The 14,407-nt window shown below is 32.2% G+C and overlaps 2 protein-coding genes and 1 non-coding gene across 6 annotated transcripts; 1 reads left to right on the top strand and 2 right to left on the bottom strand.

Moving 5' to 3' along the window:
• The first annotated feature begins 3,838 nt into the window (after nucleotides 1-3,838).
• On the top strand, nucleotides 3,839-4,889 carry LOC120086521. Its single transcript, XM_039043218.1, has one exon. The coding sequence runs from the start codon at nucleotides 3,994-3,996 to the stop codon at nucleotides 4,615-4,617; it is 624 nt and encodes a 207-aa protein (XP_038899146.1). The 5' UTR covers nucleotides 3,839-3,993; the 3' UTR covers nucleotides 4,618-4,889.
• Nucleotides 4,890-6,700: 1,811 nt separating this feature from the next.
• LOC120086868 (GPN-loop GTPase QQT1) lies at nucleotides 6,701-13,863 on the bottom strand. 4 transcript variants are annotated; one of them, XR_005484355.1, is made up of 11 exons: nucleotides 13,481-13,572; nucleotides 12,752-12,796; nucleotides 12,551-12,630; nucleotides 12,097-12,171; nucleotides 11,527-11,630; nucleotides 11,045-11,201; nucleotides 10,871-10,958; nucleotides 10,402-10,474; nucleotides 10,192-10,322; nucleotides 9,588-9,836; nucleotides 6,701-7,011 (listed from the first exon to the last, which is right to left on the bottom strand). XR_005484355.1 is itself a non-coding variant. In XM_039043684.1 (10 exons), the coding sequence occupies exons 1-10, from the start codon at nucleotides 13,570-13,572 to the stop codon at nucleotides 9,779-9,781; spliced, it is 903 nt and encodes a 300-aa protein (XP_038899612.1). In that variant the 5' UTR covers nucleotides 13,573-13,863; the 3' UTR covers nucleotides 9,411-9,778. The 4 variants fall into 4 exon arrangements, 1 of the variants encoding a protein (XP_038899612.1); XR_005484354.1 differs by lacking the exon at nucleotides 6,701-7,011 and adding an exon at nucleotides 7,023-7,347; XR_005484353.1 differs by lacking the exon at nucleotides 6,701-7,011 and adding an exon at nucleotides 7,354-7,501.
• On the bottom strand, nucleotides 13,849-13,920 carry TRNAP-UGG. Its single transcript has one exon. It is a non-coding gene; the product is annotated as a tRNA-Pro (tRNA).
• Nucleotides 13,921-14,407: the final 487 nt, after the last annotated feature.

The raw sequence follows: 14,407 nt of genomic DNA, 5'->3' as shown, positions 1-14,407 counted from the left end.
CTATGGGAACGGATACGAAACTCTCTATATCTTGCACACTACGGAATATGATTTGCATAAGCTTCACTGTAACGACCCGACCTTTTGAGTACTCTTATAAGGGTCGTTACTCATAATTACACATTTACATTCAAAATATTTTGATCATTGAGGAAAATAAATTTTCATTAAAATAATAAAGACAATTTTCCAAACTAAATAATAAATAAGAAAAACCTTTGTTCGGGGCCTCTAAAATAATGAAGAAAAAAAATAACTTAAACAAATAAAATTTTGACCAACATTTAGTTTCAAATCAAAGCTTTTAAATAGCTTGAAAACGTAAGCTGAGCGGAAGAGATTTACATGTCCCATATAGTACGATCACAGGTCCCTCTCGTCACCCGCCGGTCCGTTCATATCCTTACCTGAAAAATATAAATTAAGAAAGGTTGAGTATAAAATACTCAGTAAGTGATCCCATTACCGGGATCAGGCTATGCATCCATGAGCAAAGAAAAATAGCTCGTGGCTCATACAGCTACATCGATTTTTGATGATGAAAGGAAAATCAAAAGACGTATAATCTTGCCTTGATACGCATGTCTAGCGGCCCGTAGGCACACCGTCAAACATAAAAATAACATAAACTTAAACCTGTCAACTCACGTACGTCTAGCAGCCCACACACCATCAAACATGGAAATAACATGAACGTAAACCTGTCGGCTCACGCATGTCTAGCGGCCCGTAGGCTCGCCGTCAAACATGAAAATAACATGAACATAAACTTGTCGGCTCACGCATGTCTAGCGGCCCATAGGCACACCGTCAAACATGAAACATGAAAATAAAAATAACATGAACGTAAACCTGTCGGCTCATGCATGTCTAGCCGCCCGTAGGCATATGAACGTGAACCTTTCGACTCACGCATGTCTAGCGGCCCGTATACACACCGTCAAACATGAAACTAAACTCGTAGGTCCTCTGAAATAAAACATGTGTCAAGGTAAACCACTCTATTGGTCTATTCATGCACCACATACATAATATCAGTACTTATTAGAAATTCGAACATGCTCATAATACTTATAACTGTCATGCAACAAATATAATGAAAAAATCATGCTTCAAGAGTCCATTAGTTAACTTTATAATTCTAAACTAAGTCGTCTGGCACAAAGGCACCGGTAATGGTACCACTTACCTCAACTTGGTAAAAAACGTAAAACAAAATCTCCTTAGAATTTCTTTAGCACACTTGAATCAACCTAAAGTTGTGGCTTGGTCCAAGAAAAATTCCAAAACTCAATTCAATTAGCCAATTTGATCAAGAATTAAATCCAAAATCAATAACTTAATTTTCCACTCTTTACCAATTTTCTGCAAAACGAAAAATGGTCTCTAGCTTGATGGTCAATGCCTCAAAACTTCCAAATCTTGAATCTAAGTTTCAGGTTACTAATTTAACCTAAAATCAAATGGGTGAATTTCACCTCCCAAATTATAAGGAAAATAAGTCTTACCCAAGGTTTTTCTCAAGCTTCCGGCAAAGATCAGGCAGTGGCGATAGATGGCGCGTCGGCTCATGGCTACCATAGATAGGCAGCGGGTGTTGGTGTCGGATGGCATAAATTGTTTAGTCTCACGACTGGTACTGAAGGCCTTGCATGAGGAAGGTTTGCGAGAGTGAGAGAGAAGGGAAATTTCTAGTTTTACAGATTTTATTCAGCAGCGATTACAAACAAACCCAGAGCTTTAAACAATGATCAAACCATTCAAAATAAAACTATGACTTCTGATCAAATTTGAGCACGATCCAACGGTTCAAACTCCAGAAATCGACAATTTTGTGGAAGCTGATGAAAAACCGAATTGCTTTCTCTCCAAATTTTTGTCCTCTTTTCACTCTCATTTAATTTCGAAAAAAAAAATCTCAATTTTTTTTTTTTAATTTTGAAAAGATAAATAAAATATTTTATCACAATATCTCCAAAATCTCCAAAGATTCTATTAAATTTATAAATCAATTAACTTTTCAAATTATCTTATTTCAAAAATCAAAATTAAATGGAATAACATCCATCAATTTGATATAAATTAAATCCTTCCAAATATTTAAATCAATTCAAAATCACATAAAATTAATTATCTCTTTAATTTTTTTTTAAAGTTGGCCCTAAAATCCAAAATCAAAGGGAAGTAAAATTCAATATTTTCATGATAATTAGTTCGAATATCTAATCAATTAAATTCAATTTAACCAATAAAAGTTTTCCAATTATTTCAATTTAATCTCAATTTTCCAAATGAAAGAGAAATTTAAACTCAATAATTTTAGATAATTAATTTAAATTTTCCTGAAATTCGAGATGTTACATTCACTCTGGTATGCAATTCATGAATGTCTTGGAGTTGGTTTACAACTTTCGCACGTAGTTCGACTTCGGTTGCACGCTTCTCTTTCAGCCATTCTGCAATCGCCTTTAATTGGTCATTTGCGAACTCCATCGCGTTCCTAACAATCTCTGCTGTTTCATATTGATTCCTACTTCGCTTCATCTTACTTCCTTTCGAACCATTTCCTCCTTCAGTGCTTCAACCAGTACGTGTACCATGCATGTCATCTTGTGACATGTCCATTCCTTGACTAGATATCATGGGGATGTTCAAATCCTGTGATTCATGAATAGGTACACCATCATTCATATGGTTTGGTACGTTAGACCCATCTACAGATCTAGTTTCGATGGCGATGGAACTGACAAAGATGAAGAAATGTGAAACCTGATCTGGAGACGGCACCGAAACTAGATCTAAAGTCGGAGAAGTAGAGAGAAGGAAGTATGAAACCAGATTTGAGCATAATGTTCGATCAGACAAGAATGAAAACAGAAATGATGAGGTAGAAAAGAGGAGATGTTGCAAATAGTAAACGACATTGATCGTGGGTTGGAAACAGTGTTCCCTAGGATTATAATCTGAGGATAAAATTGGAGTTCCAACTAAAAGTACTTGAAGTCTAATAGCTCACTCCACCTGCTCCACTCTTAAACCCAAACAGGCTCTAAATGACCATGAGACAAGAACTAAAGAAATGAAATGTATTTCATAGATATGATGTCCCCAGGGGTCACATCGGCGCTTAGCCTTGCATCCCATCGTGAAAATGGTTGAGTTTTTGTTTTTCTTTTAAAGAAATTATTACGAAATATATCTCTTTCCAAAATCCCGACGGCAAAAAATAAACATTACGATGAAATTCAGTACGTTGTTGATGAAATCAAAGTCAAAATCTAAAATAATTTTTTTTTTTAAAAAAAAAAAAATCAATCTTGGATGAAGGTAAATAGAACATGCCACATGTGTAATGGCTAATAACTTCTTTAAAAATTGTGGAAACACAGATTTCTTTTCTTTCTAGAAAGCAAACAAGATTATTTTTCAAATTCTTTTATAATGAAACTCATTCCAAGATACCAATCATTCTTGATTCTTGGTTGCACAATAAGATAATTTTCTATATAAAATCTTGATTAAATCCGCTTCAAACATTTCTTTGTTAATAATTATCAAAACTTAAAATAAAATTTTAATTCATGCGTTGAACTTTTATGCTACATATTTTATTTTTATGACTTATAGCATATGTTTGCTTTGCTTGTTGACGAATTAAAACCCCCTCTCCAAGTTACACTATCAATTTATTTAACGAATATCATACCCATTCTCTGCTCTAAAAAAGTCAAACAAATCAACAGCCCACGAAGCTTCTATACTATTGTATATTTTATCAATTAAAAAAATATTAAATACTGTTTTTTAAAAAAAAAAATCAAGATTTCAATTTGACCAAACTATTAGCTTGGATCTGGTCTTCTCATCCTCTCTATAAATGACTATTATAAACCCACAAATTTCTTCTCCATTTTGCTCTCATAACAAACCCCTTCTTCAAAACAGCAACTCTGTTCTTCTAAACTAAGTCAACCCTTTTCTTCTCCATCAGTAATGGCTCTTCATGAATCAGTTTCTCCCAATTCCACTCCCAAAAAGTCCAGAAATGGACATAAAACCCATAACAAAGACAAGAAAAATCCTTACTCCGACCGTGGCCTCGACAAATTCTCTGCCCTTTTAACCGATCTTGATGAGAAAAGGAAGAAAATTTACTCTCAAACTGACCCTGAAGACATAGTTATGGTCCGTTTTGCTTACAAGAATTCAGATGAGTGTGTTCCTGTCGTGGTGAAACAGAAGGACAAGAAAGAAGACAAGAACTCGAATGATTCAGACGCCATGGCGATTAAGTCTCAACAGAACAAACAATTAACAACTCACAAGAACAAGAACAACCTCGTACGTGCGAGAAATTTGAGGAGATTGAGCAAACCATCTTATTATATTGCAGCCATAGTGATACTGATTCTGTTTTTGTTGAGTGTTTTTGGGAGATCAGTGACCATTTTGTGCACTTGTATTGCTTGGTATTTGGTCCCTGTTTTGAAACAGAGTTCATCGAAATCAAGACGAAAGGAAAAGGTAAGGATTTTGGTTCCAAATAAGATGGAAAAACAACCAGATGGATCCTCTGCTCTTTCTTCTCCAATTCAAGCTCATCGCAGAAGTGGGTGAAGATTACAAAGGGATTGTTTCTTTCAACTTCGATTATTTTTTTTTTTTTTCCTCTCCCTCCAACAACAAAAATTTGATCTTTTTGGTTCTGTTGTTTGATCTTTGATGGGTTTGGGTCGAAAATTTGATCCGATTCAATTAATGGTCATTAATGTAAATTAATTAGATTTGTTACAATGACAATCGGTACTAATTAAGCTTTTTATGCTGATTAATTAATGATGGTCCAACCGAATGGAAGGTTGAGAGTTTTTGAGTACGACTTTTTCAATGGTTCATAATTAATGTCGAAACTGTTTCATTTAAGACTCTTGATACCATCCTTGTTGTTTAATTATTGTCCTCCCGTTTTAAATAGTTTTTCACTGCTTAAACGTGTTTTGGATTTTTTTTTCTTTTCTTTTTTTGGTAATGTAATTTTCATTCGTATCATTATGTTTCGAAAAACAACTTCATATTTATGAATCATTTTTATCACGTATAAAAAAATTTATTTGAAAAATAAATAAATAAAGTTTGTTCATGAAAAAATTATGATTGGATATAGGCGTGTTCATGGATTAAGTTGAGTTGAAAGTCTTTTTAGACTTAATCCAATTGTTCATACAGTAAATTTTTCAACTCAAATAACCCTTATTAAAAAATGAACCCAACCCAACCATGAAATATTTGAGTTGGTTTGGTTCGGATTAATCATATCATTTATTTAAAATTTTGTTCTAAAAAAAGTAAAATGTAAATATGTAAAAATCTAATTTAATTATTTTCATATAAATCTAATTTAACTATTTTCATATATTGAATTAGGATCAACAACTTAATTTCAATTTATATAGTGAAAATTTTCTTTCTAAAATGCAAATAAACTACTTTTAAGAGTTGTTGAAAAATAAATTATTTAAAAAAATATTAAAATTAAATAAAATTAAAATCAATATATGTATAAATAATTGTGTTATAAGTAATAAAAAATATATTTTAAAATTAATAATAAATTCGGATTGGTTTTGGTTATATTAGATGAACCAGGAATCAACTCGACCCATAAAATTTTCATTTATTTGAATCCAACCAACCTAAATGAGTTGATAACTAACCCAAATCGCATGGATTGGATTGGATTGATCGGATTTTTTGGATCATCGGATTTTTTAAACACCCCTAATTGGATATATAAGATGGATGATGTACTTCAGTGTTTCTTTTTGGGGGTTAAAAAATGAAGTCCAAATTCTAAACTAAAAATAATAGATAAAAATTAAGAGAATAAGTGTTACAATATAACAGATTCTTTTGTGTGCTACAATACTATGGAAGTATTAGATTCCTCGTGATTTAAATTTATTAGGCTTAAATTCAATCTCGGTATTGCCAACTTCTTTTACAAATAAATTATACATATATATGTATATATTGGTAATATTTGGATGGGATGCTCTTATTTTTGTGCATCCCTTTCTACACTCACATAAAAAAATATTAAAATATTAAAAAAAATTACCACATGATAAATTATGATTGAACAATTTAGTAAAATATACAAAGATAAATACTGTTCGAAATTCACTTAAATATTTTTCTATATATATATATATATATATTATTTGAGGGGACGGGGAACTTAATTTTTAACTCCTAAGTTCATTTTAGACCTTTAGTTTCATCACATTAGATTCTAAGCTTATTTAAATGTTGTAATTTTCCTTTTTTTTCTTTTTTTTTCTTCTTTTTTTCAATTCACCCACTATTTTTAACCGAAAACAATATATAAACCTTTGTAATCTCACTAATTTTAAAAAGATCAATTTTGCAACAATTTAAGTTTGATTTTAAAACAAAGTAATTGATTGATTCAAAATACGATTACTACCACCCTCATTAAGTTCGAGTTTTTATTGAGGCACAGATTAACCGTTGATTAAATTTGGCAATGTATCCGTGAAAGATTATGGTTTCATATACGACATGGTTTTTTTTTTCTTTTTTTTTTTTTTTTGTTTAAAAATAAAGTGGAAGTTCTAAACTGGAAATAATAGATAAAAATTAAGGACCTGTTTTGGCCCAAGAGTGGAGTGCAGTGAAGTGGACTAATAAACTCCATGTTTGAGACTCTAATTATTTTTAGTTAGAACTCCAATTTTATCCTCAGATTATAACTCTAAGGAACACTATTTCCAACCCCACAATCAACATTGTTCACTATTTGCAACATCTCCTCTCTTTTCCCTCATCATTTCTGTCTCTGTTCTTGTCTAATCGAACATTATGCTCAAATCTGGTTCATTCTTCCTTCTCTCTTTATTTCTCCAACTTCAGATCTGGTTTCAATGTCGTCTTCAAATCTGATTTCACGTTTCTTCATCTCCATTAATTCCATCGCGGTCGAAACCAAATCTATAGATGGGTTTAACATGTCAAACCATATGAATAATAGTATTCTTATTCATGAATCACAGGATCCAAACATCCTCACGATGTCTAGTCAGGGAATGGACATGTCACAAGATGACATGCATGGAACACATACTGGTTGAAACATTGAAGCAGGAAATGCTTCAAGAGAAAGAAAGAAGAAGCGAAGTGGGAATCAATATGAAATTACAAAGATTGTTAGGAATGCGATGGAGTTCGCAAATGACCAATTAAAGGTGATTGCAGAATGGTCGAAAGAGAGGCATGCAACCGAAGTCGAACTACGTGCGAAATTCATAAACCAACTCCAAGATATTCCTGAATTGCATAACCGACAGAGGGTGAAGTTTATGCAAATCATATTCCGCAATGTGCAAGGTACAGAAAGCTTCTTATTCGCTTCCACAACTCCGAAGGTGGACTATTACAACCTCTTCCTTGAAGAGAATGTTTGATCAACCCATGTTTTGAACTGCTTTTCAATAATGAACAATGCTTACTTTGTTTCAATTATACATTTAAGTTTGTAGTATATTTGACATGAAATCTTTCTAATCATATTTTAATCATGCAATCATGAGTTAGTTATTTTGTCTTACATTTTTTCTACCTCCAAAAATGAAAGGTTTATATATGAAACACATGAATAGCATAGGAAAGTAATGTACTTTTTTTTCCCTTTTTGGCCATGTTAACTAAAGTACCTTCCAAAATGACAAAAAAAAATAGTGATTAATTTTTAGTATAAATTACGATCAAATTAATTTTATATAAATTGGTAGAACATATAGTCGTAATTATATTTTCAAAATATGACATTTCATATGCATAATTATTAGTATTATAAAAGATGGTAGTAGAAAAAGTTTGCACCCTAAATACAAACTATAAAAGCAGACAGTTTATTATAACCCACATACTATAATAACCTACTCTACATCTCAAACGTCCCTTTAATTATATTTTTTTTGTTATATACAAAATATTGAAATAGAAAAACTTGTTTAATAATAACCATTTGATTTTTATTGTATACTGTTCACTAATTTTTTAAAACCAAACCTAAAATTCAAAAAGTTAAAAAAAGAAAAAATAAATAATTTTTAAAAACTTGTTAGTCAAGAATTTAAGGACATGCTTGTTAAACAATTTGAATTTAAAATTTTGAAAACAGATTTTTTGAAAAGGGTAAAACATCTTTTTGATTCTTTTAAGTTTCGTGCGAAAATGAATATTTAATAAATAATCAAAGTTTAAAAGAGTATAAATCATGATACATAGAGACCAAATTGAAGCAAAACTCAAATGTTAAGGGTAAAATTGAATATTTTGAAACTTATAGACTAAAATTGGAACTAAACTGAAAATTAAGGACTAAATGTATAACATTTTGAAATTTAAGGACTAAATAGAAACTAGACCCAAAACCTAAGAACCAATAAGGTTTATTCTCTTTGAAAACATGCATGGTTTCAAATGTATTTGGTATAAGTTTCAAAATTTGAGTTCCATAATATATTTATAAAGCATCAAACTCGGAGTAATTACCCTGTTAAATATAAACTATTATTAATTAAATTATAAACTTATTTTACATTTTTTCTTTGCATAATTACTATATTATAATATCATATAATTTATAGAACATTATATGATGCATATTTTAGAGCAACAAAAACAAATCAAGTTTATAACCTGAAATATCAGATTTACTGAACTTTTAAACTTTTCTAATATAATTCTACATTTTAAAATTTCAAATTCAAAATCTAGATATACAGAAAGCATAATAATCTTGTTTTAAAAATATTTCTATTTGTAGAAACTAGCATAAACTTCAAGAAATACTTCCGATAAACAGAAAGTAGAAACAAATATCTAAGTGTTAATAGACTAGTGGAACAAGAAACGAAACAAACCAAACAAAAAGTTAGGAAATGATGGTGAGAGATTCTTAAATGAGCCGAAGGGGCAGGTGAGAGATGGGAAGACGAGCTAGTGCATGCATGTGTCGAGAAGATTATGAACGTAAAGACACTGACAAATAAAGAAAGAAAATGAAAGCTATTATTTGAAAATAATGAGCAATGCAACGCAAACATATAACAACCACATTCCAACAGATAACGACCGTTCTCCATTATCCATTGCTTCACCACACAAAATTTCAAATTTTCCCTTCAAATTATCTCCCCCATGGAGCCACTATTTGAACCCACAAAACTTCTAACTGTACCCACCCACCAACTGAGCAATAAAACACACATGCATAATTGACCTACGAAATAAGAGGGTAATGTATCATCCGATGCAAATGCATAGTCATCTATTGTTTTTGAAGTATGAGTTATGAGTTTGATGATTTGAAGGAAAAAAACACAAAAGCAAAAGAGAGGAAAAATCATAAATAGATGCCAAAAGATGGGGCAATAGTTGTTCAACTTGACACCATGGAGCACAACACAGTCATACTCGAGTGACTAAATATAGTAGTCTCCGAACCACATGCTTTTAAAAACTATAAAGAGACAGGGAATTTGCACATTTATAACACTCACCATCTTACCAGGCACTATGGCTGAGAAGAACATTTGCTGCTGCACAGCACAAGAGATAAGACACTAAACATTGCTGCAGTTCAACCGCCACGCTTGGGAACTTATGCACAGTCAATGCACGTGAATGCAGATGTGACCAGTTCACCAATACGTGCACTTCCTCGGCAGAAAATCTATATTAATCTTAGTCATCAGTCATCGAACTTTAGAGTTTCATCATCCATGTACTTCTCTTGCACTGCTGCAACTGTAATACTTAGTTAAGCAAATTTTGACAAACTGTTCCTTTAGAGTAATAAATCAACATTAACAAGAGAGGAGAACAGCATATAAGACAACCACAACCAGTTGTGTGTTAGAGTTGGAGGTCATGTGTTTGAATCCTTGTAAAGTCATTTCCTTCCTGATTAATATTGATTTTTACTTGTTGGGTCTACTACCGAATTTTCAAATCCACACGTGAGGGAATTGTTGAAGTATTAATATAATTAAATTTACCATAACTCATTAACTTAATCCTTTGAGTTGATTGATGATTTAACAAAATAAACACGGCAAAATAGAAGGAATTATATAACAAGAAATTGTATGCAAAAAAGGATATCTGTAATAGTCCCAATCCGTAGCACCAACTGCAATCTTGCTGAATTCAACTGCACTTGCTTCCATACCAGCAAAAATGTACCCATTGGTCTTGTCTATTAGCTTAACTAGATTTCCTACACTCTCTTTATCCTGTGAATAAGGATCTGACCATAAGCCATCAGAATGGAATGACCAATTGATATGCAAAAAGTAAGGACAGATGACTTGCCTGGATATCTAAGGTTGTAAAATCGACTAAACCAAAATCTTCAATTACACCACAAAGCTCCTTAGTGAGCTTTCTGCAATAAAGAGAGAATATTATCATATAATAAAAGAGATGCCAAAAGCACTTTTGAAGCTTTGCAAGCTAACCTATCTTCCAGAGAGTGAAGAAAATACTGAGTAGGCATTTGTATCACAATAGATTATGCCAGGACAACATGGAATTTGTGATCATAAATTGCAACTATCATTTTGGAAGGAAAAAGATTTGAGGATAGATCAATAATAAACATATCAATATCATTTTGAAAGATGGGACCTACAGTGAGAAAGCAATAAGGTCAATGCTCTAGTTATATAAAAGAACAATGAATGACGGACAGTGAAGATAACAGTTATACTTCAATTTAACCATTAATTATAAAGTGAAAAGATCCAAAATTTGGATAAAAATGTGGCAATCAACATCAAACCTGTACTTGGCAGAGCGAGGATCTTGGTCAAGATGATGTTGTAGGTATGATAAGTCTTGCACATCCGTATAGAAGTCAAGATTAAAAGCTGTAAGATTAAAAATAATAAGCAGCAATTACAATTACCAATGTGATTGGTCTTCACCAGACACGAACGTAAACAATAAAACATACCTAGCCTTCCATAGTTCTCAATTAAATCAATCTTAGATAAGACATTAACGTGTGGGAGATCCAGATGCAACATGGTTGATAAAGAGAGCAGCAGTGCACTAACATACTTCCCAGGGTCACTGCAAAGATGAGCATCAACTAAATGCACTGCAGTCAACTGTAGAAGAAGGAAAATCTTATTAAGATGTTTTTTAATAGCATTTTGTAACAAACTAGGGCCCATTTGACAATAATTCATTTCTGATTTTCTGTTTTTATAGTCTAGGCTTGTTCACCAATAATTTATTTGTTTTGTTTTTACTAAGAAAATAAAACTACTTTTTTGGTTTTTAAACTTTAACAAGGATTTTAAATATGTTCTGAGCGAGTGAGAGAGATGAGCTAATTTTCTAATGACAGAAAAGTAGAAACTCAATGTTGTCAAATGGACCCTAGAAATGAAGGCAAAGTTCAAATATACATATTTCTCCAAAAGCCTGTACCCTCAGATTCAAATTCTTAATGAGTTTCTTTATAACATTCTTGGCATTGGAGTGTAGGGAAAATAATTCAACTTGTCCTGGAAAATCGAATAGGAGATAATGATCTGCAAAAATTTGATAATATCATCAGGTGGAATTCTGAAAATTCTTAGCCAAGAAACTGATGAATATAGTAAACCAACAGAAGGGTAACATCTAGACAAACAAAAAACCAATTAAACAAGAAATTACCCGTACTAAACATTCAACATTCACAATCTAATATATAATCACATTGTAAATATATACACATTCATGAGCAGCAGAAAATTATTATGAGCAAAACGAATGATAAAACAAAAGGGTGCACTTATAAAGATAAACTACAAACAATAATTTAATAACATATCAATCCTTAAGCTTAATTTTCCTGATGCACATCTCAGAATTGCATACGCAAAAAACATAATTGAAATTCATATATAACATCATAAAAAAAAATTTCCTCACTATTTTGACAAGAATTTAATGAAGGTGGGAAATAGATTGATCAACCAGTTGTCGGGAAACAAACTAACGCATTATACCAACCTTTCAAAAGAGGTGCCAATCTAGCTTGCAACCAATCTATATTTTTCTCCAGATAATCCATGCAATAAACCAAGCCTGTAAAACATATAAATACAAATTCCAACAAAGATATCAAAAAACAAACTACGTTGGTCAATGGCTCACCATATAGTCACCTACTACTACGTCTACAACACATTACTGAAATTTCTCAGGCTAAATTTTTTCAACTTGAAAGAAGGTCACTGTTTCCCCTTTTTTATATTAATGACCAAAGGTTTTTCATACAAGACAATTTTTCTATAGTTCATATCATCTCATAGAGATATTTTCTATCTCTCATCCATAACTCGTCAAGTTTAACATGTGGCATAGCATAACATGTTTTACTCACCATCAATTAATTGGACTTTTGGGAACCTGGCACAATAATTTTAGAAGAAAAAGAGCTTAACAAAGACTCTGGTATACCTACCTCCATTGGGACCAAGAGAATGTTCCATCATCACATCACTTAACTTGATCAGATCCTCAATGTTTACAGCGCATTCATAGCTACATTTACGTCAAGGATACCTTTCACTTGCATTTTAGCCAAATGAACTCTTCGAATACACGTAAAAAGTTGAGACTCAGAGAGCAACAGATTGGGAAGAAAAACGATTAGTGAGGATACGGTAATGAATCGTTAGCAGGATCCAAGTTAATGACAGCAACCTTCCTGTAAGGAAGCAAGAAGAAGTCATGAAAGTAATTAAAAGAGATGGACTCATTATATAGGGCTTGCTAGATTAAAAAAAAAAAAAAAAAAAAAATAGTTAATCTTTTTCTTTAAAAAAAGAAGGAAGAAAAAAACATTGGATTTCACAACTGCGAATACAAGCTCTTAAGCCACCCTTTAGAGAAGGAGTTCTAACATATAAGAATTTATCGAAGTCATGAGATAACAGAAGCTATCTATTGATATGCTAAATAAGAAAACTTAACTATAGCATGAGTGCATGGCTCATTCTGAAGCGACGATCCTACATCTCAATTATCAGCCATCTACCTAAACGATCGGATGATGACTTATGTCAAGAAACTTATATAAATTACGAATTGCTTCATTTCCATTCTTCAACCAATCACATTGTATAGTTCGCTTGCTATTGCATCGATTTAACCAGTATCAGTTCAAAATACTGAAAACTCATAAATATGACAAATAGAAAGACTAGCGCACAGTCGGATTGAATAAACAAACAACAAGTTAACACGTGACTTTCTACCAAGGGAGTAAAATTCGATCAAGCCTAGGGTTTAGCTAACTGGGAAGATGCAGCAAAGGAGGATAAGATGCTACGAACACAAAATAAGTTCAATCAATGCGTTATTACGCTGCACACCATAGAGAAGTTCGTACCTTCCGATTAGTTGCAAAAATTGAGACATGCCATTACAGTAGGTAGTCTTTCCTGAACCAGGCGGACCGATTACAACTTGCCCAAATACCATCTTCGTTTTCCACTCTTTTCCTCCACCCTCAAAAGACCTACTTTTCGAAATTCCTTCGCCAAGAAATTTCCCCAACTAATTAAACTGCAACAAGCTGAATCCAAAGATTTCGATGTACCAAAATGCTGAGTAGCAATGGAGAAGGGGAAAAGAGACCAGAAAAACCGCACTCAAACTCGTTCGCTGTAAATTCAGGAGAACTGGGGCTTCAGATAGGAAGAAAACCCGCGACGAAAAAGGCGGTTAAGAAATTGCCAAAAAATGGGACACATTTTAGGGGCATTCCGAGAATCGAACTCGGGACCTCTCGCACCCAAAGCGAGAATCATACCACTAGACCAAATGCCCAGAATTAAAATTAAAAACAAATTAATAAATCAATATTAAATTAAAAAGTTGAGAGTGATTGGAACTTGGAAGGCCTTCGGTGTGCCAACCCAATCATTCCAATGCCCATGTTCCATGGCTACCTTCCCTTTTCCCTTTAAATATTCTTTGACCAAGTTTGATGTGGTGGTGATTAAAAATATAGATATCTCAATTTTATTGAAATATCAATATTTTCATGAATATATATTTAAATTAATAATAAATATTTTACTTAAGTTAGAGTACATATTATATTATTTAATATCATTGGTTCTTTTTATGTTTCATCATTTTTTTAATCATAAATGTCAATTCACTTTTATGTTAATGGCGAGCTCATAAACATGCAAAAATATTAATAAAAATGTTAACAGAATCATAATAATTTAACATTTTACTTGACAAATTTTTTGAAAAATTCAATATATGAGATGACAACAAAATCAATCGAACGTCAATTAAGAAT

Source organism: Benincasa hispida, chromosome 9, assembly GCF_009727055.1.
Source record: "Benincasa hispida cultivar B227 chromosome 9, ASM972705v1, whole genome shotgun sequence".
NCBI lineage: Eukaryota > Viridiplantae > Streptophyta > Magnoliopsida > Cucurbitales > Cucurbitaceae > Benincasa > Benincasa hispida.
The sequence above is the reverse complement of the archived record's forward strand: the minus strand, read 5'-3'. Positions and strand labels throughout refer to the sequence as shown.